We start from the raw sequence: 23,496 nt of genomic DNA, 5'->3' as shown, positions 1-23,496 counted from the left end.
AAAAAAAAAAAAATTGTTGTTAGAGGGAATTTTGTTTCAAAAATCATCTTTGTTTTAAAAATGACTTTTTTTTTAGGTAAAATAAAATAATTTCAGTTACTGTTATTTAACCTGTTTGTATGAAGAGTTTAACATACAGGAAATTAATACATAAAGATAGGAAGGAATTAATTGTTTATATAGTCATATGTCTCTTAATGACAGGGATACTTTCTAAGAAATACATTGTTAGGTGATTTTGTCATTGTGCAAACATCATAAGAGTATACTTACACAAATCTTGGTGGTATAACCTACTATACACCTGGGATATATAGTACAGTCTCTTGCCCCAGGGATACAAATCTGTACAGTGTGTAACTGTAGTAATGACTATAGGCAATTGTTAACACAATGGTAAATTTTGTGTGTATAAATGTACACTTGGGCTACCCTAAGTTTATTTTTTTTTAATTTCTTGTTCAGTAATAAATTAACCTTACTTTACTGTAACTTTTAAATAAACTTTTAAATTTTCCTAACATTTTGACTTTTGTAATACAGCTTAAAACACACATTATACAGCTATACAAAATTTTCTTTCTTTGTATCCTTATTCTGTAATAAGTTTTTTTCCATATTTTAATTTTTTTATTTGTTTTACTCATTAAACTTTTTTGTTAAAACTAAGACATGCATGCACATTAGCCTAGGCCTACACAGGGTCAGGACCATCAATATCATTGTCTTCACTTCCACATCTTGTCCCACTGGAAGGTCTTCAGAGGCAGTAACACACATGGAGCTGTCATCTCCTATAATAACTTTTGGAATACCTCCTGAAGGACCTATCCAAGGCTGTTTATAGTTAACTTTTTTTTTTTTTAAAGTAAATAGGAGTACACTAAAATAACAATAAATAGTATAGTAAATACATAAACCAGTAATAGTTACTTATTACCATTATCAAGTATTAAGTATGGTGTATAATTGTAGGTGCTATACCATTATACAACTGGCAGTGTGGTAAGTCTGTTTACACCAGCATCACCACAAACACATGAGTACTGTGTTGTGCTACAATGTTAGGATGGCTATAATAACATCACTAGGCAATGGGAACTTTTAAACTCCATTATAATCTTAAGGGACCACTATCACATATGCAATCTATTGTTGATCAAAATGTCATGTGGCACATGACTGTACTAAGAAATTGATCCATCTATATTCCATAAGTTTGTTTAGGGCTTTTTTTGGTTACATTTACCTGTGAGCCTAGAAAACCAGTTTTGTAGAATTTCTGTAATGCTAGGAGTTAAAAAAAATAGATGAACAACTTTTACGTTGTTAAACATATAAAACAAGCATTCTAGAAGTTTATCAAATTTTATAAAGGTGCAAAATGTAAATGTAAATCATTATCCAGCTAATATATATGTTATATTTCCCTAGTAGGAGAGCATATGTACCTCTTCCTAGTTATACAAATTTGATACATAGTAAAGAAACAAATTCTACTTCAAGTCATTTTGGAGGATTAAAACTAAATTTCTCTAGTTTGACCAGTATACAAATTTCTCTGGCAGTTTTACTAAAACCTCATTTATAGGTTAAAATTGGTATATATCATATCACTTTACTTTAGAGGAATTAAGATTTCACTTAAATCCATTTCCATGTTCCAAAGACTAGGAAGAGGCTTTGTTTTGTTTTCTTTTACTGGTCTTCTATAACCAGTCTCCTTGATTTTCTTAGGACAGAAGGTACTGAGAATGATTTGTTACTTTGTCTTCCAACATTTTCTTATGAAACATTTTCAAATACAAAATTAAGTTTTATTTAAAACATTTGCAAATATACTACCTAGATTCTACCATTGTTGTTTTACTATATTTGCTTTACTTATAACTTTTAAAAGATGCTTTTCATACTACTGAACATATTAGCTTACATTTCACAAAAAAAAGAAAAAATTTAAGAGACTTTGCGTAATGTTTTAAGGGGTTGCAGTAAAGAAGTGCTTCTTATATTTTCTTATGCATACAAATCAGCTGGGCTTATTAAAATCCAGATTCTAATTCAGAAGGTTTAGGTTGGGATTGAGTCTGCATTTCTAACAGGCTCCCAGGTGGTATTTTCTTGGTACTTGGACCATACTTTGAGTAGAAAAGCAGTAGAGGACATAAAAGAGTCTTGTTAGTCCCACTTTGTTGCTGTCCACTTCTCATTTGATAAGATCCTAACATAGCTGTGTCTCCTTTTGGTGGTTGTATGATTACTACCTCAGAAGTACTAATTGATTCTTGCTATTTGACCTTAATACTTTAATACAACACAGCATTCATATTTGATCAGAAAACTATCTGGCTTCCTTTTGTAAGAGATTTTAGGTTTTTTACAGTTTTGTGGCCTTGGGTTTTTTGTTTTGATTTGTTTTTTGGAAGGTATATAATATGTAAGTAGATGAACTTAAATTTGCTTTGTAGACATTTTATGTGGATCATCTAATTAAAATATGGAGGGATGTAGTAAAAGAATACTTGTACTTAACAGAGCACTCAACCTTTCTTTTATATCTTGTTTCACTGATGTTATATAATTTATGTTGCTAAACTATAAATTAGATATTTAATTTCTATTCTTTGATTTCCTTTTATTATTAAACGGACTNGCTTTAATTCAGGTTTTTGTAAAATATTTTTTATCTTTACACATTTAACATGTTTCAAAAATTATAGTTTGTTATATAGCACTCTGGGTCTAGAATTTTTCAGTAGTTTCTGTTTTACTATTATGATCTACCTGCATATTAACCTATTAGGTTATAGTTTTACTATACTTCTAGGTATTTGATCTTTTGAGAGAGAGACAAGGTTTCTCTTTAAAAAGGTAAAGAAAAAAATAATTAGTAAAAGGAAGGAAGGAAAATTTGATATAGTGGAAACCAGGAATTACATTGTTTTCTTTCAGCCAAATTTTATGACAAAAGTTGTGGACAGGTATTGAAAGATACTTGTGTTACTAATGCCTCTGCTATAACTTTTTTTTCTTTCCCAGAGAACAAATTAAAAGAGTTAAGGACTCTGAAGATGTACCTATGGTCCTAGTAGGAAATAAATGTGATTTGCCTTCTAGAACAGTAGACACAAAACAGGCTCAGGACTTAGCAAGAAGTTACGGAATTCCTTTTATTGAAACATCAGCAAAGACAAGACAGGTAAGTAACACTGAAATAAATACAGATCTATTTTCTGCAAAATCCTGACTGTTATGTCGTTTAATATATCAGTTTTTCTCTCAATTATGCTATACTAGAAAATAAAACAATATGTATTTAGGAAATGTTTTTGTCTCTTGAGAGGGTCTAGCTTCTTACAGTGTCCTTGATACTGCTTTTGGCTTTGGTTTCTTTCTACATTGAAAATTTCTCTTCAATTCTGAGCACATGTTAACATTTAGAATTCAAGAGATGTGGGGATTTTTTTTCCCCACTGTTGTGTGTGTGTGTATATATACACACACACACAAAGAAGAGGGCAACACATTTTTGAATTTTCTATTTCAGTAGTACTTTTAAACCATTATGTCATGTTTCTAGGTTAAATGTTGTTGCATTTGAAGAATTTTATTTTGGCAGAATTTTTTTTTTTGAGGATATGTTTATTTTGGAGAAAGGTCTCATTAAAGAAAGAAAATACCCAGAAAGCAAATAGAAATTCTGTTATTCATTTAATGCATTTTCTGACAAAATTGTTGTCAGAGGCCGGGCGCAGTGGCTCAAGCCTGTAATCCCAGCACTTTGGGAGGCCGAGATGGGCGGATCACGAGGTCAGGAGATCGAGACCATCCTGGCTAACACGGTGAAACCCCTTCTCTACTAAAAATACAAAAAATGAGCCGGGCGAGGTGGCGGGCGCCTGTAGTCCCAGCTACTTGGGAGGCTGAGGCAGGAGAATGGCGTGAACCCGGGAGGCGGAGCTTGCAGTGAGCTGAGATCCGGCCACTGCACTCCATCCAGCCTGGGCGACAGAGCGAGACTCTGTCTCAAAAAANAACATCATAAGAGTATACTTACACAAATCTTGGTGGTATAACCTACTATACACCTGGGATATATAGTACAGTCTCTTGCCCCAGGGATACAAATCTGTACAGTGTGTAACTGTAGTAATGACTATAGGCAATTGTTAACACAATGGTAAATTTTGTGTGTATAAATGTACACTTGGGCTACCCTAAGTTTATTTTTTTTTAATTTCTTGTTCAGTAATAAATTAACCTTACTTTACTGTAACTTTTTAAATAAACTTTTAAATTTTTCCTAACGTTTTGACTTTTGTAATACAGCTTAAAACACACATTATACAGCTATACAAAATTTTTCTTTCTTTGTATCCTTATTCTGTAATAAGTTTTTTTCCATATTTTAATTTTTTTATTTGTTTTTACTCATTAAACTTTTTTGTTAAAAACTAAGACATGCATGCACATTAGCCTAGGCCTACACAGGGTCAGGACCATCAATATCATTGTCTTCACTTCCACATCTTGTCCCACTGGAAGGTCTTCAGAGGCAGTAACACACATGGAGCTGTCATCTCCTATAATAACTTTTGGAATACCTCCTGAAGGACCTATCCAAGGCTGTTTATAGTTAACTTTTTTTTTTTTTAAAGTAAATAGGAGTACACTAAAATAACAATAAATAGTATAGTAAATACATAAACCAGTAATAGTTACTTATTACCATTATCAAGTATTAAGTATGGTGTATAATTGTAGGTGCTATACCATTATACAACTGGCAGTGTGGTAAGTCTGTTTACACCAGCATCACCACAAACACATGAGTACTGTGTTGTGCTACAATGTTAGGATGGCTATAATAACATCACTAGGCAATGGGAACTTTTAAACTCCATTATAATCTTAAGGGACCACTATCACATATGCAATCTATTGTTGATCAAAATGTCATGTGGCACATGACTGTACTAAGAAATTGATCCATCTATATTCCATAAGTTTGTTTAGGGCTTTTTTTGGTTACATTTACCTGTGAGCCTAGAAAACCAGTTTTGTAGAATTTCTGTAATGCTAGGAGTTAAAAAAAATAGATGAACAACTTTTACGTTGTTAAACATATAAAAACAAGCATTCTAGAAGTTTATCAAATTTTATAAAGGTGCAAAAATGTAAATGTAAATCATTATCCAGCTAATATATATGTTATATTTCCCTAGTAGGAGAGCATATGTACCTCTTCCTAGTTATACAAATTTGATACATAGTAAAGAAACAAATTCTACTTCAAGTCATTTTTGGAGGATTAAAAACTAAATTTCTCTAGTTTGACCAGTATACAAATTTCTCTGGCAGTTTTACTAAAACCTCATTTATAGGTTAAAATTGGTATATATCATATCACTTTACTTTAGAGGAATTAAGATTTCACTTAAATCCATTTCCATGTTCCAAAGACTAGGAAGAGGCTTTGTTTTTGTTTTTCTTTTTACTGGTCTTCTATAACCAGTCTCCTTGATTTTTCTTAGGACAGAAGGTACTGAGAATGATTTGTTACTTTGTCTTCCAACATTTTCTTATGAAACATTTTCAAATACAAAATTAAGTTTTATTTAAAACATTTGCAAATATACTACCTAGATTCTACCATTGTTGTTTTACTATATTTGCTTTACTTATAACTTTTAAAAGATGCTTTTCATACTACTGAACATATTAGCTTACATTTCACAAAAAAAAGAAAAAATTTAAGAGACTTTGCGTAATGTTTTAAGGGGTTGCAGTAAAGAAGTGCTTCTTATATTTTCTTATGCATACAAATCAGCTGGGCTTATTAAAATCCAGATTCTAATTCAGAAGGTTTAGGTTGGGATTGAGTCTGCATTTCTAACAGGCTCCCAGGTGGTATTTTTCTTGGTACTTGGACCATACTTTGAGTAGAAAAGCAGTAGAGGACATAAAAAGAGTCTTGTTAGTCCCACTTTGTTGCTGTCCACTTCTCATTTGATAAGATCCTAACATAGCTGTGTCTCCTTTTTGGTGGTTGTATGATTACTACCTCAGAAGTACTAATTGATTCTTGCTATTTGACCTTAATACTTTAATACAACACAGCATTCATATTTGATCAGAAAACTATCTGGCTTCCTTTTGTAAGAGATTTTTAGGTTTTTTACAGTTTTGTGGCCTTGGGTTTTTTGTTTTGATTTGTTTTTTGGAAGGTATATAATATGTAAGTAGATGAACTTAAATTTGCTTTGTAGACATTTTTATGTGGATCATCTAATTAAAATATGGAGGGATGTAGTAAAAGAATACTTGTACTTAACAGAGCACTCAACCTTTCTTTTATATCTTGTTTCACTGATGTTATATAATTTATGTTGCTAAACTATAAATTAGATATTTAATTTCTATTCTTTGATTTCCTTTTATTATTAAACGGACTTGTTGATTTGCCTAGAAATTAATTTGCCTTTCAAAAGTCTATTAATCTTCATCTGTTGAAATTAATTTGATATTTGCATGCTTCTGGAAGACTTTAAAGAGCTATTCCAAGTAACTGTAGAGATTATAAAATGAAATATGGAAATTTTAATACATTGTGTATCTCCAGTTACTGGTGAAAATGTCAAGCCCTCCTTTCTGCAGAGTATTTTACTTATTTGTTATTCAGCTTATTTATTTATTTATTCTTTTTTTTTTTTTTGAGACAGTCTCGCTTTGTCGCCCAGGCTGGAGTTCAGTGGCGCGATCTCGGCTCACTACAGGCTCTGCCTCCCGGGTTCACGCCATTCCCCTGCCTCAGCCTCCCAAGTAGCTGGGACTACAGGCGCCCGCCCCCACACCTGGCTAATTTTTTGTATTTTTAGTAGAGATGGGGTTTCCCGTGTTAGCCAAGATGATCTCAGTCTCCTGACCTTGTGATCCGCCTGCCTCGACCTCCCAAAGTGCTGGGATTACAGGCATGAGCCACCGCGCCCGGCCCTTATTTGTTTTTTAAACAAAATTAGTGTGCATATCCTTGTTGTATTTTATGAGCAAGTTGTTTTATGCCCTAATTTTTGGGGTCTTGATCATGAGACTAAAACACGTAAACACTCCCAAAAAATTATATTCAGGTTGAAGGAACAAAACATTCATTTAGAAGTTCTCATCTATGTAAATTAGAGGCTGGCAAACTTATTTTCTGTAAAGGGCCAAGATAGTAAATGTTTTAGGCTTTGAGGGCCACAAGTGGTAGCTGTTGCATTTTTTTTTTTAATTATAACCCTTTAAAATGCAAAAATAATTGTTAGCTTGTGCATAGTATAAAAATAGGCTGGCCGTGCGCTGTGGTTCATGCCTGATCCCAGAAATGAGGTGGGAGGCCGAGGTGGGCCCGTCACCTGAGGTCAGGAGTTCGAGACCAGCCTGACCAACATGGTTGAAACCCCGTCTCTACTAAAAATACCAAAATTAGCCAGGCGTAGTGGTGGGTGCCTGTATTCCCAGCTACTCAAGAGGCTGAGGCCGTAGAATTGCTTGAACCTCAGAGGCAGAGGCTGCAGTGAGCCGAGATCAAGCCAGCCTGGGAGACAGAGCGAGACTCGTCTCAAAAAAAAAAAAAAAAAGCCGTTGCTGCATTTGGCCTATGGGCTGTAGTATACTGATTCCTAATTCTCTGGGTAACTTTAGTGTTTGATTAGATACTAGAAGTTAGGTTAAACCTCTGTATTTTACAGGCTAACCTTAATAATCTTAAAGTAAAACTTACATATTTCATGAAAAGGAAATAGAAATTTTACGCTAGTACTCTTTTTTTTTTTTTTTTTTTTTTTTTGAGACAGAGTCTCACTCTGTTGCCAGGCTGGAGTGGAGTGGTAGGATCTTGGCTCACTGCAACCTCCTCCTCCTGGGTTCAAGCGATTCTTGTGCCTCAGCCTCCCGAGCAGCTGGGACTACAGGCACGCCCCACCACGCCTAATTTTTGTATTTTTAGTAGAGACGGGGTTTCGCCATGTTGACCAGGCTGGTCTTGAACTCCTGACCTCAAGTGATCCTCCCATCTGAATCTCCCAGTATGCTGGGATTACAGGCGTGAGCCACTGTGCCTGACCCCTAGTACCTTTTTTTTTTCTTTTTTTTTTGAGACAGAGTCTCACTCTGTTGCCAGGCTGGAGTGGAGTGGCATGATCTCAGCTCACTGCAACCTCCACTTCCCGGGTTCAAGCGATTCTCCTGTCTCAGCCTCCTGAGTAGCTGGGACTATGGGCACACACCACCACGCCCAGCTAATTTTTGTATTTTTAGTAGAGATGGGGTTTCACCATGTTGGCCAATATGGTCTCAATCTCTTGACCTCGTGAACCACCTGCCTCGGCCTCCCAAAGTGCTGGTATTACAGGCATGAGCCACTGTGCCCAGGTGTACTTTTTAAGATAAGAATTGCAGAATATATATTTTTACCAACTTAATAACTTATAATTTTAAAAGCTAATTACTTGACTAGAATATAATGCCTTACGTATTCTTTACACTCAGTTCAGTCCGTATCTGAAAGGCAAATAGAGTTATTTTCTGCTAGTACATTGTGTGGTCCCTATGTTCCTAGTGTATAAGGACTGTTACGTAGTTCACATTTATCTGGGTTGTTGACAGATTTTCCTGGTCCCTTTGGACAGTGCATGGCCATGTTGGCAAAAGCTGTCAAAATTGAAACATTGACACTATAAGAATTGTGTATTTTCCAGTCTGCTAAAATCAAAAGTGGGAAGGTTCAGTAAGGTGAATGACAGAAGCAGAGTCTTCAGGGTATCTGTTACTCCTCATCTGGCTTTTTTGCTTTCTGGGGGTCTCAATTTAAGTATAATGTGAAAATTAGTTTTACGAACCTAAAAATGTTGAGTGATTAATTTCCTGGTTTTGTTGTTAATTTCTAGGTATTTAAATTGTTAGAAGAACTCCATTAAAGAAGGCTTTGCAATACAACCTCCTTATGTGCTATGTCTCTGTTTAATAGTAGTTGAGTTTGCCTACATGAGATCAATATTTTGCACTTCAGCTTTTTATGAGTTAAAAATTGACAGAACAGTTACTGTGCACTTGGTGTGCACCATGGTAGTTTCCCAAGTAGTGGTTTTTCTGCATTTCAGTAGTACATGAGATAGGCTGTGGGTGGCAAGATTGCTTGAGAAAGTCAGGGGTGCACACAGTTGGGTTTTAGAATACATCTTTTTCCTCCATGCCCTTCTGCCACGAAAGGCTGGTGGTAGTCTTGCATCTGTATATAGTTAGGGTATTTGGTGTGTTGTTTCCTTGACAGAGTTTTGCAAGAATTTGCAGATTCAACAGGAACAAAAATTTACTTAAACAAAATCTCTTAGTAAAAGCATAGCCTAGCAAGATTTAGAATACTTTTGGTTAACTGTTCTTTCTCTTTATGGAGTGCTTTGTTTCCATGGCCTCACAAGTATGTTTTCAGATAATAGTTGAGTTGAAAATGTTGTCAGTCTCTTGATTTTAAAAAATTTACGTATTTAAAGTTGTATACTTTTGTTCCCACGTATTTTCAGTTGTTCTTAAAGTTCAATAAGTGACATTTGAAAATGAGTATATGTGTATAAAAACAAAAGTAGGCTGGGCGCAGTGGCTCATGCCTATAATCCTAGCACTTTGGGAGGCTGAGGCAGGCAGATCACATGGTCAGGAGTTTGAGACCAGCCTGGGCAATATGGTGAAACCCCCCTCTACTAAAAATACAACAATTAGCTGGGCGTGGTGGTGCATGCCTGTAGTTCTGGCTACTCAGGAATCTGAGGCAGGAGAATCGCTTGAATCCGGAGGTGGAGGTTGCAGTGAGCCAAGATCGCACCACTGCAGTCTAGCCTGGGTAGCAGAGCGAGACTCCATCTCGAAAGAAAAAAAAAAAAGTTAAAAAACAAAAACAAAAAACACAAAATGAGTATATGTGGGAACAAGTCCTATTCTCAAAAAAATCATTGTGTGCCACTTAAGAGCTTAGTGAGTAGTCAGTGGGTATTAAATATCTGTTTCAGCTATATTTTATCTTTAAAAATTATCTACAAATTTTGGAATGTGAAAAACCAGTGTTTTGTTTCATAGGTATATACTGTATGCATTTTAAAAAATAAGAGCCAGTGCCAGTGGTTTACAGTGTACACAAGAATAATGTTCTCATGATGTCAGTATGACTTTAAAGCATATTATGAAGAAATAACTAAGTCTGAAAAACTGTAGTAAATAACTGATACTCTAAAACCTAAATTTCTCATTACTAAAAATAAGAAATGGAAAATGTCACCCTGTGCTGTTAATTATATGAACCACTGAGGTCCTGACATTGAATTCTTGGTTGTGGATAATAATCTCTTCTTTTTAATTATTGGCTTCCAATTCTCTCTCTGCATTGCTGGAAACAAAAATCATGTATTTCACTATTGGTGGTGGGGATGCTGACGCTGCAAAAGTAGACACATTCAAACTGATTTTAGAAATAAGTTAAAATCAAAATTTGCTTCTGCTAAATTAGTAGAGGACCAATACTGTTTTTCTCCTTCATAGTATGTTTTGGTTCTTCTACATTGACCTTGTAACTTTTTTTTTTTAAACAGGAATAGAAGTTAACATTCTTAGAAAATTTATGAAAATATGAGCTTTTACCTGGTTTGTGTGTGTATATGTATATACATATTTTAAATTTCTTACATTGATTTTCAAATTGAAAGAGAATCATTTGTGAAAATATCTTACAGAGCTCATGCTTTACATTTTACATGCTACAAAGTTATTTTAGTGCCTTAAATTATTTATGTTGCTTATTAATGAAAATTTTGGATACATAATATTTTGAAGACAAAGGTAAAAATAAACCCTTTCCTTTTGAGGGTTAATGATAAATATAAACTGTAAAACGATTAAAAATTTTTTTTTTAGAGACAGCGTCTTGCTCTGTTGCTCAGACTGAAGTGCAATGGTGCAGTCATAGCTCACTGAAGCCTCAAACTCCTGGGCCCAAGCAACCCTCCTGCCTCAGCCTTTTGAGTAGCTGGGACTTCAGGCTCATGCCAACATGCCTAATTTATTAGTAGAGATGAGGTCTCAAACTCCTAGCATCTCTTGCCCTCTCAAAGTGCTGGTACCACAGCATGAGTCACCACACCTGACACTTAAACTCTTTTCTATACAGGTGTAAGTAGGTATCTAATTTAAAGTGCCAACAAAGGTAGTTGAAAATTTGTATTTATACTTGGCTTAGCGAACTAGTTGACTAAATTGATTCCATTAAAAATAAGAATGTTCTTAGAATATAATGATTTTCATTATTAAATAGAAACATATCACTGGATGGTATATGTTAATGACTTGAGATACGCATTTTAATATATAATCACGTTACCTAAATGCCTGCTTTTTGAACTGAAACTTAACATTATGAATTTTAAATTAAAGTTTGACTTTAGAGGTAAATTTCTGTACTTTACTAAAGCAGTTCTTAATACACTTCTGAGATTTCTAAAAATTAATGTGCCTTAAAGAATTGAGGTGTGTAACTACTGTAGGCAGTAGATGTACAGATGACTTCTGTGTGCAAAAATTAAGCCCTAGCCATTGGTTGACTTCAACTAATACTTAGTTGCCAATTCTCTGTGTGTGATTGAGTTTAAAACTACAAAATGGTACTTGTGATATATTAACTTTTTAGGTGCTAGGTCCACTTTGTTACATTTGGTTCAGTAGAAACATTGATGTTACGGATCTCAGAAAGTTAAAATATATATGCCAATCCCCAAATTAGGTAATTCATTCTTAACTTTAAGATAAAAGAATAGAATTCCCTTAAAATTAAATGTGGAGTAAAATATAGCAGCTTCAAAAAATATTTACCTTTTAGAAGAAGAAACACGATATTACATCTTTTAATTTGCACTACATATAGATTAATATTTCTGTGCATTTCTCTGTGCTCCTACTTTGATGGTATGCTTTTCTGAACAAACTAGCAGCACAGTTAAGGAAGTCCTTTTCCCCTTTGACGACTGCCTAATTTTCTAGATTGGAAAAGATTAATAACTTTTATCTCCATATGGCCAGTATATGATTGTGCCTGTTGTCTATAGCTTTCTTATCATAGGCTTAAGCAGGAAAAACTCTATTTTAGAATAGAAGGTACAAAGCCAGTATGATTGAACATTGTTCTAAAAATTATTTTTAAGACTTGTAGTAAGGCCAGGTTTGGTGGCTTATGGCTGTAATCCCAGCCCTTTGGAAGCCAAGGTGGGCGGATCACTTGAGCTCAGGAGTTTGAGACCAGCCCCGGCAACATGGTAAAACCCTGTCTCTACAAAAAGTACAAAAATCAGTCGGGTGTGGTGGTGCTTGCCTGTAGTCCCAGCTATTTGAGAGACTGAGGCAGGAGGATCACCTAGCCTGGGAGGTCAAGGCTACAGTCATGATCGTGCCATTTGCACTCCATCCTGGCAACACAGTGAGACCCTGTATCTAAAACAAAACAAAAAAAATAAACAACAACAAAAAAAAGAGCTTGTAGTAAGGATACAAAATGCTCCTATTTTGTGTGTGTCCTTTAATTCATGATGTTTTTATATTATGGTAAGCAGCTCTCATTTAAGATTTTAATTTAATAATGTAGTTAAATATGTACAGAAGACCCAGTCTCAGCCTCACTTGTAGACCCTGGAAATAGATTGGAAGGTGTTAAAATTTAAAATAAAACTCAAGATTCCAGTTTCTTGACTCATCTTTGAGATTCTTTTATGTTTTTGTTGTTTTTTAACAAAGGTTGCATGTCCATATTTTACCATTTTCTTCTCATTCTCCCCTGGGGAGGGTGTGGGAATCAGTAGTACATAAATCACTTTTTCCCTAAGTCAAAGAAGTAATTTAAAGCTGACTTCAGTTTAGGCTTTAATTCCAAGATTAGCAAACTAAAATGGTTGCATTAATTGACAAACAGATGCTAGTAAATGTCTTTAGGCTTGTCATAATCTCTCCTAATTCCTAATTTTAAAATTTTTAAATTTAATTCCATTAGAAAACAAAACTGACTTTTAAGAACAAACCAGGATTCTAGCCCATATTTTAAAACTGCATCCTCAGTTTTATTCAAACAGTCTGATGTCTGTTTAAAAAAAAAAAAATCTCAAGCTCATAATCTCAAACTTCTTGCACATGGCTATCCCAGTAAATTACTCTTACCAATGAAACAGACTTTAAAGAAGTTGTGTTTTACAATGCAGAGAGTGGAGGATGCTTTTTATACATTGGTGAGAGAGATCCGACAATACAGATTGAAAAAAATCAGCAAAGAAGAAAAGACTCCTGGCTGTGTGAAAATTAAAAAATGCATTATAATGTAATCTGGTAAGTTTAAGTTCAGCACATTAATTTTGGCAGAAAGCAGATGTCTTTTAAAGGTAACAAGGTGGCAACCACTTTAGAACTACTTAGGTGTAGTATTCTAACTTGAAGTATTAAAAGATAAGAAACTTGTTTCCATACTTAGTACATTTATTTTTAATCTAGTGAGAATTAATTATAATTGAGACAATTTTGATGGCTGTAGTAGACTAATCTATATTTGGCATAAAGTCTAATGATTTAATGAGTCTTAAGTAAACTAAATATTTGGGAACTGATATTTACCTTTATTTTTAAGGGAAACCATACTCAAGTTTTGAGATAATAAGCAGCTTTTTTTTTGTTGTTGTTAGGTAGGGAGAAAAAAATATGAGAGAGAGTAGAGAGCAGTAATATTGAATGGCCCAGAAGGTGGGAGAAAGCCACTCTTAAATGTATTTTTTCTTTTGGATATTTTACAAGCAAATAACCATTCTTCTGCCTAAGTTCTCCAGCTTAGTGGCATCAGCAGTACAGCACTTTCTTATCCCAGTGAGAAGCTTGGGAATTTTAGGATGACTCCTACTGCCCTCTTTTCCTCCAGTCCCGCATTTGGAAGTATCCACAAATTCCTGTGATGTTACATTGTGTGTCTTTTATGTCATCATTAGTTGAAGCCCCTATCATTTCTTGTTCGACTGTTTGAACCTCCTATTTGATTTACCAGTTGCTGCCATCATTCATTGTGCAACCGGGGAGATACACTTTAAATAAATGTCATTTTCAGCCGGGCGCAGTGGCTCATGCCTGTAATCCCAGCACTTTTGGAGGTCGAGGCGGGCGATCACCTGACGTCAGGAGTTCAAGACCAGCCTGGCTAACATGGTGAAATGCCGTTTTTCTACTAAAAATACAAGAAATTAGCCGCGTGTGGTGGCACATGCCTGTAATCCCAGCTGCTTGGGAGGCTGAGGCAGGAGAATCGCTTGAACCTGGGAGGCGGAGGTTGCAGTGAGCCGAGATTGCACCATTGTACTCCAGCTTGAGCAACAAGAGTGAAACTCCGTCTCAAAAAAAAAAAAAAAAAAAACTCATTTTAGCTATAGAATAAAATCTCATATTCCACAGCATGTCGCAGATAGTCCTTACTACCTTCCCACCACTCCAGCTCTTTTTTGGTCTTATATCTAAAAACTTCATCTTGCCTGAATTTCTTTTGTTCTTCTATAAATAAATAACGTTATTTCTTACCTTCCCTTGAGTTTGAGTCTTGGCTCTTGTTTGGAATGCCAGTATTTTTATCCCTAGTCTTACGAATTAGCTAACACTCTCATGATTCCCCAGTCTCCTACTCTCTAAAAATCTTTCTTGAAACCCTTAGACTAGGCATGGAGCCCTTCCTGCGTATTCCCAGAATACTATCCTTAGCTATTATATGCTTCCCATGTTATGTTGAAATAACCTCTTCTGTTTCATTCCTATATTATTTGACAGCAAAATCTTAGCCAGAATTACATATTTTTAATCTTTGCACGCCCATTGCCTAGTAAGGTTCCTGGCACATAGTAACTACCCCGTAAATATTTATTGCATGGAATTCTCATTTTCATTTCTAAACCAACCCATATTAAACTCTGTCTTGCTAAGACAGTACTTCACTAGGTGTCATAAAGTTCATGACGAAGCTTAAGCTTTGGATGCATATTGTTTGTAATATATCATGTTCTTAATAGGCAATGAAATTACAATTTTCAAAACCTAGCATATCATTTATTATATTTATTACAAGTTGGTGTTCTTTATTATATGAATTTTAGGTATTTCACAAAAGTATAAAATACACATTTGAATAGTAGACTCAATCCCGAAAGATATTATGTGGCATACTAATCTACTAAACTCAGAAACAAAGTATGACTGGCATTTTTACTGAAATTTATGAACTCTCAATAGTCTTTGAGTATCATTGTGTAAAGCAATATTTTGCAATTAAAGCAATTTTGCATGTTAAATTTTACCACAACCTCTAAAATACTGCAAATTTAACAATGCAGTTTGAAGTTACACATTTTAAATAACAGTACCATGACCAGATTTAGGTGGTGGTTTTAAGTTTTTATTTTCTCCTCCTATTGTCTCACCATTAGATGATTTTAAAAATAGAACTGTTTAGAGTAAAATAAGAAATAAGTGTTATGCTCTAATTTATATTTAAAACAAAGGTGTAAGCATATACTATTCTAAAATTTCTAATTTGTACAAATTATGTTTTATACAGTGACTGTAGGTGAATGTCTCACAGTTGTTTGATGTGATGAATCCTTGTTTTTTCAGTACACATGGAAGTATTTTATATAAAAGAGAAGTATACTTGGTAATTAAAAATTTTAAATGAAATACAATTTTAAAAAATGTATTTGACAAGCTGGCTGTAGTGTGTGAGTCTGCAGCATCAGCTGCTTGGGAGCCTGAGGCAGGAGGATTGCCTGACCCCAGGAGTTTGAGGTTGAAGGGAGCTATGATGGTGCCATGGCACTGTAGCCTAAGGCAACAGAAAGAGACTCTATCTCTAAAAAAAAGTAAAAATAAAAAAGTTTTGGCCCAGGGACAGTGGCTCACACCTATAATTCCAGAACTTTAGAAGTCCAAAGCACGAGGATTGCTTGAGGCCAGGAGTTCCAAGACCAGCCAGGGCAACGTAATGAGACCCCACCTCTAGCAAATAAATAAACATTTAACAATGACAAACATATATAAATTAGCTTTTCTTAGTCCTGAAAAAGATAATATGTAACCAAAATAATTACTGGGCTACTTATGTGTATGTGTGAGAATGATTAGTTCTCATATGAGAAAAAAAGAATTCATTGCTCTGTGTAGGTTGTGACATTTCCTTCATGATTGAAATTAGTTACTTAATTTATTTGTCTGTTTGTTTGTTTATTTATTTTAAAAATAGAGACAGGTTCTTGCTGTGTTGCCCAGGCTGGTCCCAAACTCCTGGCCTCAAGCAGTTCTCCTGCCTCAGCCTCCCAAATTGCTGTGACTGCAAGTGTAAGCCACTGCGCCAGGCCAAAATTACTTAATTTTAACAAGAAGATGTAGAGGAGAGTTCAGTGTAACATAAGCCTAGAATCTTTGTTAGAGTCTTAGAAAGTAATGTTATCAAATTCTATGTTTTCACCATAAAATATCTTATCTGTATCCATCACATGGTTTTTCATTGTTTTCTGCTTTACCATTTTAGTACCATTGGCATTTTTCTTCATTGTAAAAGTAGTAGAAATGGAGTAGATTACATAAGGATGTGATCAGAGGGAATTAATTCATGCAGTACGGTAAGAGAGTTAGATTAGATCCTCTTTTAAGATTCCATCACATTCTAAGGGTTTATGATTCTAAACTGTCAAGTAAATTGTCAAGTGCTGGCAAGCTACAGAATAATTTTTATTATATCATTGGAAATTTTCCCCTCTGTATGTTACAGAGTTTAGCCTGAAGGGACACATACACATACATATATGTAATCAAACCTTGATGGTATTGTATTGCTGATAAATTATTTCTTACCACTTTTCCTTTCTCCTTTGGGAGAGACGGAAGCATATGTTTGTGTGGTATGAGTAATGATGTTAGAGACTGAGAAACAACAGTAAGTCCAGTTTGGAGACTTTACTGGAGACATTTATTCACTAGTGCTCAAATAAATAATGCTGGTTTTTATCCTGCTGTTTGCTTAATGTGGACAAGCCTCTCATTCCCATTCTGTGTTTACCTCTCTTAAAATATTGGTCACACTTTCTTGAATTATAGATCTATTAGGAAAATTCACTAACTGCAGCTAATTTTCATTGTTCATGCTCCAAATTTTATTATTTTGAAATATTGTTAATCTTAGTAGTACAGTAAAAGAGAAATACCACTTAACATTTTTTGTTTTTTTTTCTTTGAGACGGAGTCACGCTCTGTCACCCAGTCGAGTGCAGTGGTGCGATCTCAGCTCACTGCAACGCACTCCGCCTCTCCGGGTTCAAGCAATTCTCCTGCCTCAGCCTACTGAGTAGCTGGGATTACAGGCACCTGCTACCACACCCAGCTAATTTTTGTATTTCTAGTACAAAATGTATTTCTAGTATTTCATGTTGGCCAGGCTGGTCTCAAACTCCTCACCTCAAGTGATCCACCCATCTCAGCCCCCCAAAGCGTTGGGATTACATGTAGGCATGAGCCACTGTACCTGGCCCACTTAACATTTTAAATTAATTTCAAGATAATATAACTTGAATATTTTACACATGTAATTTTTATAATATATTTATTTACATAGTTTATAATATCCAACAGAAGGGATGACAATGAGTAAAAACCCAGTTTTTATTGTTCTTAAAGTGGCTTGATTTATACAACTTAATGTGTTGGGTATTGGTTTCTAAGACTCCCTCTGCTGTCTAGGTTTGGAAGTATTGTGAGGTTAACAGATTTTCTTTTTATAGTTACTACTCAGTTGAACAGGCTTTAAAATACAGAGAGAATCATATTTTTTCTTCATTTTTTGCTATTATTTATATTTTTATTTTAATTGGAGACATGACAAGAATTGACTTGTATATGGATCTTGCATAATTTAAGTATTGCAGGTTTGAAATCTCTTCTACCACTTTGAGAGTGCCATTTTTCACATTGTATACTATTAGGTTGAAAATTATTAAGGCTTAAAATCATTTTTAGCCATTAAATTTAAATAACCTTGCTTTAATCATAAATAGATGGTGGTCACAATGACTGTTAAACTCTTTGAAGACAGGATATTTAGCTTTATATGGCAAGCTTTTGAATACCTAATATATTAAACAGAAATTAAAACTTTATGGGATAAAGAGAGAATCTCCTCCAAATTGGTAAACTGTAAGATCTTTCAAATGATTTAGCTAATTTCTCCACAAATCTGAGGTATTAGTTTTTTTTTTTAAGTGGTATTCTCCTGTATTGGGGTCACTTTAAACCTTTTTCTTAATGATAAATATATGAATTGAAACTAATCCCTTAATATTATTTGAAAACTGAAATAATATGTTTAGATATGTTTACTTCTTGATAAATTTATTGGAATAGGATGTTTGAATACTGTTTACTTCTTGGTAAATTTTTAAATCCAATGGATTTTACGTAAGTGTAGAACCAGAGCTCAAATACTGTTACTGTGTGTGAAGACTTATGAAAACAGTTTACAGTTGCATGGCTTATATCTAAAGTTCAGAAACATAAGGACAATTAAGTGTGCACACACACACATGCATTTGGATTTTGGTGACTTAGGTTTGCCAATGTGGAAAAAATAGCAAATTAAGTTCTCCTGTGAAAAAGTCATTACCTTATTTAAAATTCTGTGCCATCGGTTATCCTTGTCTTTTGTGAATATTGAATGTTCCTGTTTATAATATTGACATCTATGTGGATGACATTTAGGAATTCTAAAAGTCTAATATATGTAATATATATTCAGTTGCCTGAAGAGAAACATAAAAAATCCTTTCTTAATATTGTTTCCATTAATAATGGAAATTTGCTACCTGTACACATGAAGCCATCGTATATATTCACATTTTAATACTTTTTATGTATTTCAGGGTGTTGATGATGCCTTCTATACATTAGTTCGAGAAATTCGAAAACATAAAGAAAAGATGAGCAAAGATGGTAAAAAGAAGAAAAAGAAGTCAAAGACAAAGTGTGTAATTATGTAAATACAATTTGTACTTTTTTCTTAAGGCATACTAGTAAAAGTGGTAATTTTTGTACATTACACTAAATTATTAGCATTTGTTTTAGCATTACCTAATTTTTTTCCTGCTCCATGCAGACTGTTAGCTTTTACCTTACATGCTTATTTTAAAATGACAGTGGAAGCTTTTTTTTCCTCTAAGTGCCAGTATTCCCAGAGTTTTGGTTTTTGAACTAGCAATGCCTGTGAAAAAGAAACTGAATACCTAAGATTTCTGTCTTGGGGTTTTTGGTGCATGCAGTTGATTACTTCTTATTTTTCTTACCAATTGTGAATGTTCGTGTGAAACAAATTAATGAAGCTTCTGAATCATCCCTATTCTGTGTTTTATCTAGTCACATAAATGGATTAATTACTAATTATAATTTCAGTTGAGACTTTCTAATTGGTTTTACTGAAACATTGAGGGAACACAAATTTATGGGCTTCCTGATGATTCTTCTAGGCATCATGTCCTATGGTTTGTCATCCCTGATGAATGTAAAGTTACACTGTTCACAAAGGTTTTGTCTCCCTTTCCACTGCTATTAGTCATGGTCACTCTCCCCAAAATATTATATTTTTTCTATAAAAAAAAAAAAGGAAAAAAATTACAAGTCAATGGAAACTATTATAAGGCCGTTTCCTTTTCACATTAGATAAATTACTATAAAGACTCCTAATAGCTTTTCCTGTTAAGGCAGACCCAGTATGAAATGGGGATTATAGCAACCATTTTGGGGCTATATTTACATGCTACTAAATTTTTATAATAATTGAAAAAATTTTAACATGTATAAAAAATTCTCATAGGAATTAAATGTTGTCTCCCTGTGTCAGATTGCTCTTTCATAGTATAACTTTAAATCTTTTCTTCAACTTCAGTCTTTGAAGGTAGTTTTAATTCTGCTTGTGATGTTAAAGATTATTTGGGCCAGTTATAGCTTAGTAGGTGTTGAAGAGACCAAGGTTGCATGGCCAGGCCCTGTGTGAACCTTTGAGCTTTCATAGAGAGTTTCACAGCATGGACTGTGTCCCCATGGTCATCCAGTGTTGTCATGCATTGGCTGGTCCAAATGGGGAGGGACTAGGACAGTTTGGATAGGTCAACAAGATACATTATCACTCTGTGGTGGTCCTGCTGACAAATCAAGAGCATTGCTTTTGTTTTTTAAGAAAATGAACTCTTTTTTAAAAATTACTTTTTAATATTAACTCAAAAGTTGAGATTTTGGGGTGGTGGTGTGCCAAGACATTAATTTTTTTTTCAAACAATAAAGTGAAAAAGTTTTACAATCTCTAGGTTTGGCTAGTTCTCTTAACACTGGTTAAATTAGCATTTCATAAATACTTTTCAAGTCTGATCCATATTTAAGAATAATGCTTTAAAAATAAATATTAATAAAAATCCTTTTGATAAATTTAAAATGTTACTTATTTTAAAATATATGAAATGAGATGGCATGGTGAGGTGAAAGTATCACTGGACTAGGAAGAAGGTGACTTAGGTTCTAGATAGTTGTCTTTTAGGACTCTGATTTTGAGGACATCACTTACTATCCATTTCTTCATGTTAAAAGAAGTCATCTCAAACTCTTAGTTTTTTTACAACTGTGTGATTTATATTCCGTTTACATAAGGATACACTTATTTGTCAAGCTCAGCACAATCTGTAACTTTTTAACCTATGTTATACCATTTTCAGTGCCAATCTTGGGCAAAATTGTGCAAGAGGTGAAGTTTGTATTTGAATATCCATTCTCGTTTTAGGACTCTCCTTCCATGTTAGTGTCATCTTGCCTGCCTACCTTCCACATGCCCCATGACTTGATGCAGTTTTAATACTTCTAATTCCCCTAACCGAAAGATATACTGCTGCTATGGATATCTCCATGAAGTTTTCCCATTAAGTCACATCAAAATGCCCTACATCTTACTTCCTCAGGGCTCGAGGATCTGACAGATACCATAATGGGATTTGACCTAATCACTAATTTTCAGGTGGTGGCCAATCCTTTGAATATCTCTTTGCTGCCCAATCCATTAGCGACAGTAGGATTTTTCAAACCTGGTATGAATAGACAGAACCCTATCCAGTGGAAGGAGAATTTAATAAAGATAGTACTGAAAGAATTCCTAAGGTAATCTACAACTAGGACTACTCCTGGTAACAGTAATACATTCCATTGTTTTAGTAACCAGAAATGCTTTTTTTTTTTTGGTGTCAGAGTCTTACTCTGTCACCTAGGCTGGAATGCAGTGGCACCATCTCGGCTCACTGCAACCTCCATCTCCCAGGTTCAAACGATTCTCGTGCCTCAGCATCCTGAGTAGCTGGGATTACAGGCATGTGCCACCACACTAGACTAATTTTTGTAGTTTTAGGAGAGACAGGGTTTCACCCTATTGGCCAGGCTGGTCTCGAACTCCTGACCTCAAGTGATTCACCCGCCTCAGCCTCATAAAGCTGTTTGGCAGAACTCATTTATTCAGCAAATATTTATTGAGTGCCTGCCAGATGCCAGTCACTTCACAAGGCACTGGGTATATGGTATCCCCAAACAAGAGACATAATCCTGGTCCTCAGCTAGTGCTAGCGTGGTCCGTAGCATCTGAGTAAGGCCTTTAGCCTACGGTCCAGAGATAACACCGTGCGTATTTTAGTTTTGCAAAGAGGGGTTTGGTCCCTGTGCCAGCTCTGTAATTGTTTTGCTATGATTCCAGTGAAACTCTTTGATCGAGCTACTTTATGTAAATCACTTCATTGTTTAAAGGAATAAACTTGATTATATATTTTTTTAGTTTGGCATAACTATGTGATTCTATTGAGACAGTTACTGTACACATTAAGGTGTATGTCAGATATTCATATTGAAATTCCCAAATGTGTAATATTCCAGTTTTCTCTGCATAAATAATTAAAATATACTTAAAAATTAATAGTTTTATCTGGGTACAAATAAACACGTGCCTGAACTAGTTCACAGACAAGGAAACTTCTGTGTAAAAATCAGTATGATTTCTGAATTGCTATGCTAAACTCCAGATCTTTGGAACATTGTTTAGATAGGGTGTTAAGACTTACACAGTACCTCTTGTTTCTACACAGAGAAAGAAATGGCCATCCTTCAGGAACTGCAGTGCTTATGAGGGGATATTTAGGCCTCTTGAATTTTTGATGTAGATGGGCATTTTTTTAAGGTAATGGTAATTACCTTTATGTGAACTTTGAATGGTTTAACAAAAGATTTGTTTTTGTAGATATTTTAAAGGGGAGAATTCTAGAAATAAATGTTATCTAATACCGCCTTAAAGATAAAATCCTTGTTGAAGTTTTTTTTTTTTTTTTTTTTTTTTTTAAAGCTAAATTACATAGTCTTAGGCATTAACATGTTTGTGGAAGAATATAGCATACATATATTGTATCATTTGAGTGAATATTCCCAAGTAGGCATTCTAGGCTCTTATTTAACTGAGTCACACTGCATAGGAATTTAGAACCTAACTTTTATAGGTTATCAAAACCGTTGCCACCATTGCACAATTTTGTCCTAATACATACGTAGAAACTTTGTGGGGCATGTTAAGTTACAGTTTGCACAAGTTCATCTCATTTTATTCCATTGATTTTTTTTTTCTTCTAACCATTTTTTTCTTCAAACAGTATATAATGTTAGGGGATTTTTTTAGACAGTAAAAACTATCTGAAGATTTCTATTTGTCAAAAAGTAATGATTTCTTGATAATTATGTAGTAATGTTTTTCAGAACCCAGCAGTTATTTAATAACTTCTGTGTTAATACTGGATAGCATGAATTCTGCATTGAGAAACTGAATAGCATACAACTGATAGCTGTCAGAAAATGAAAATTTCTTTCTAAAGATACTCACATGAGTTCTTGAAGAATAGTCATAACTAGATTAAGATCTGTATTTTAGTTTAATAGTTTGAAGTGCCTGTTTGGGATAATGATAGGTAATTTAGATGAATTTAGGGGAAAAAAAAGTTATCTGCAGAAATGTTGAGGGCCCATCTCTCCCCACCACACCCACATAGAGCTAACTGGGTTACAATGTTTTATCCGAAAGTTTTCAATTCCACTGTCTTGTGTTTTCATGTTGAAAATACTTCTTTGCATTTTTCCTTTGAGTGCCAATTTCTTACTAGTACTATTTCTTAATGTAACATGTTTACCTGGAATGTATTTTAACTATTTTTGTATAGTGTAAACTGAAACATGCACATTTTGTACATTGTGCTTTCTTTTGTGGGACATATGCAGTGTGATCCAGTTGTTTTCCATCATTTGGTTGCGCTGACCTAGGAATGTTGGTCATATCAAACATTAAAAATGACCACTCTTTTAATT

At 34.5% G+C, this 23,496-nt stretch overlaps 1 protein-coding gene and 1 long non-coding RNA gene across 5 annotated transcripts in view; one reads left to right on the top strand and one right to left on the bottom strand.

Moving 5' to 3' along the window:
* KRAS (KRAS proto-oncogene, GTPase) overlaps positions 1-22,475 on the top strand; it is a 46,559-nt gene extending 24,084 nt beyond the window's left edge. The window contains exons 3-6 of one of the 3 annotated variants that reach the window (XM_017864513.1): positions 3,040-3,199; positions 13,266-13,381; position 16,753; positions 18,993-22,475. In XM_017864513.1, the coding sequence (XP_017720002.1) occupies positions 3,040-3,199; positions 13,266-13,381; position 16,753; positions 18,993-19,109 (394 nt within the window). In that variant the 3' untranslated portion in view covers positions 19,110-22,475. Of the gene's footprint in view, positions 1-3,039; positions 3,200-13,265; positions 13,390-16,752; positions 16,754-18,992 lie in introns of all 3 variants that reach the window. The other 2 variants (XM_017864511.1, XM_017864512.1) reach the window with 2 other exon arrangements.
* LOC108523749 (uncharacterized) overlaps positions 1-23,496 on the bottom strand; it is a 61,673-nt gene that overhangs the window by 27,911 nt on the left and 10,266 nt on the right. The window lies entirely within an intron of this gene.

Source organism: Rhinopithecus bieti, unplaced genomic scaffold, assembly GCF_001698545.2.
Source record: "Rhinopithecus bieti isolate Rb0 unplaced genomic scaffold, ASM169854v2 scaffold_72161, whole genome shotgun sequence".
NCBI lineage: Eukaryota > Metazoa > Chordata > Mammalia > Primates > Cercopithecidae > Rhinopithecus > Rhinopithecus bieti.
The sequence above is the reverse complement of the archived record's forward strand: the minus strand, read 5'-3'. Positions and strand labels throughout refer to the sequence as shown.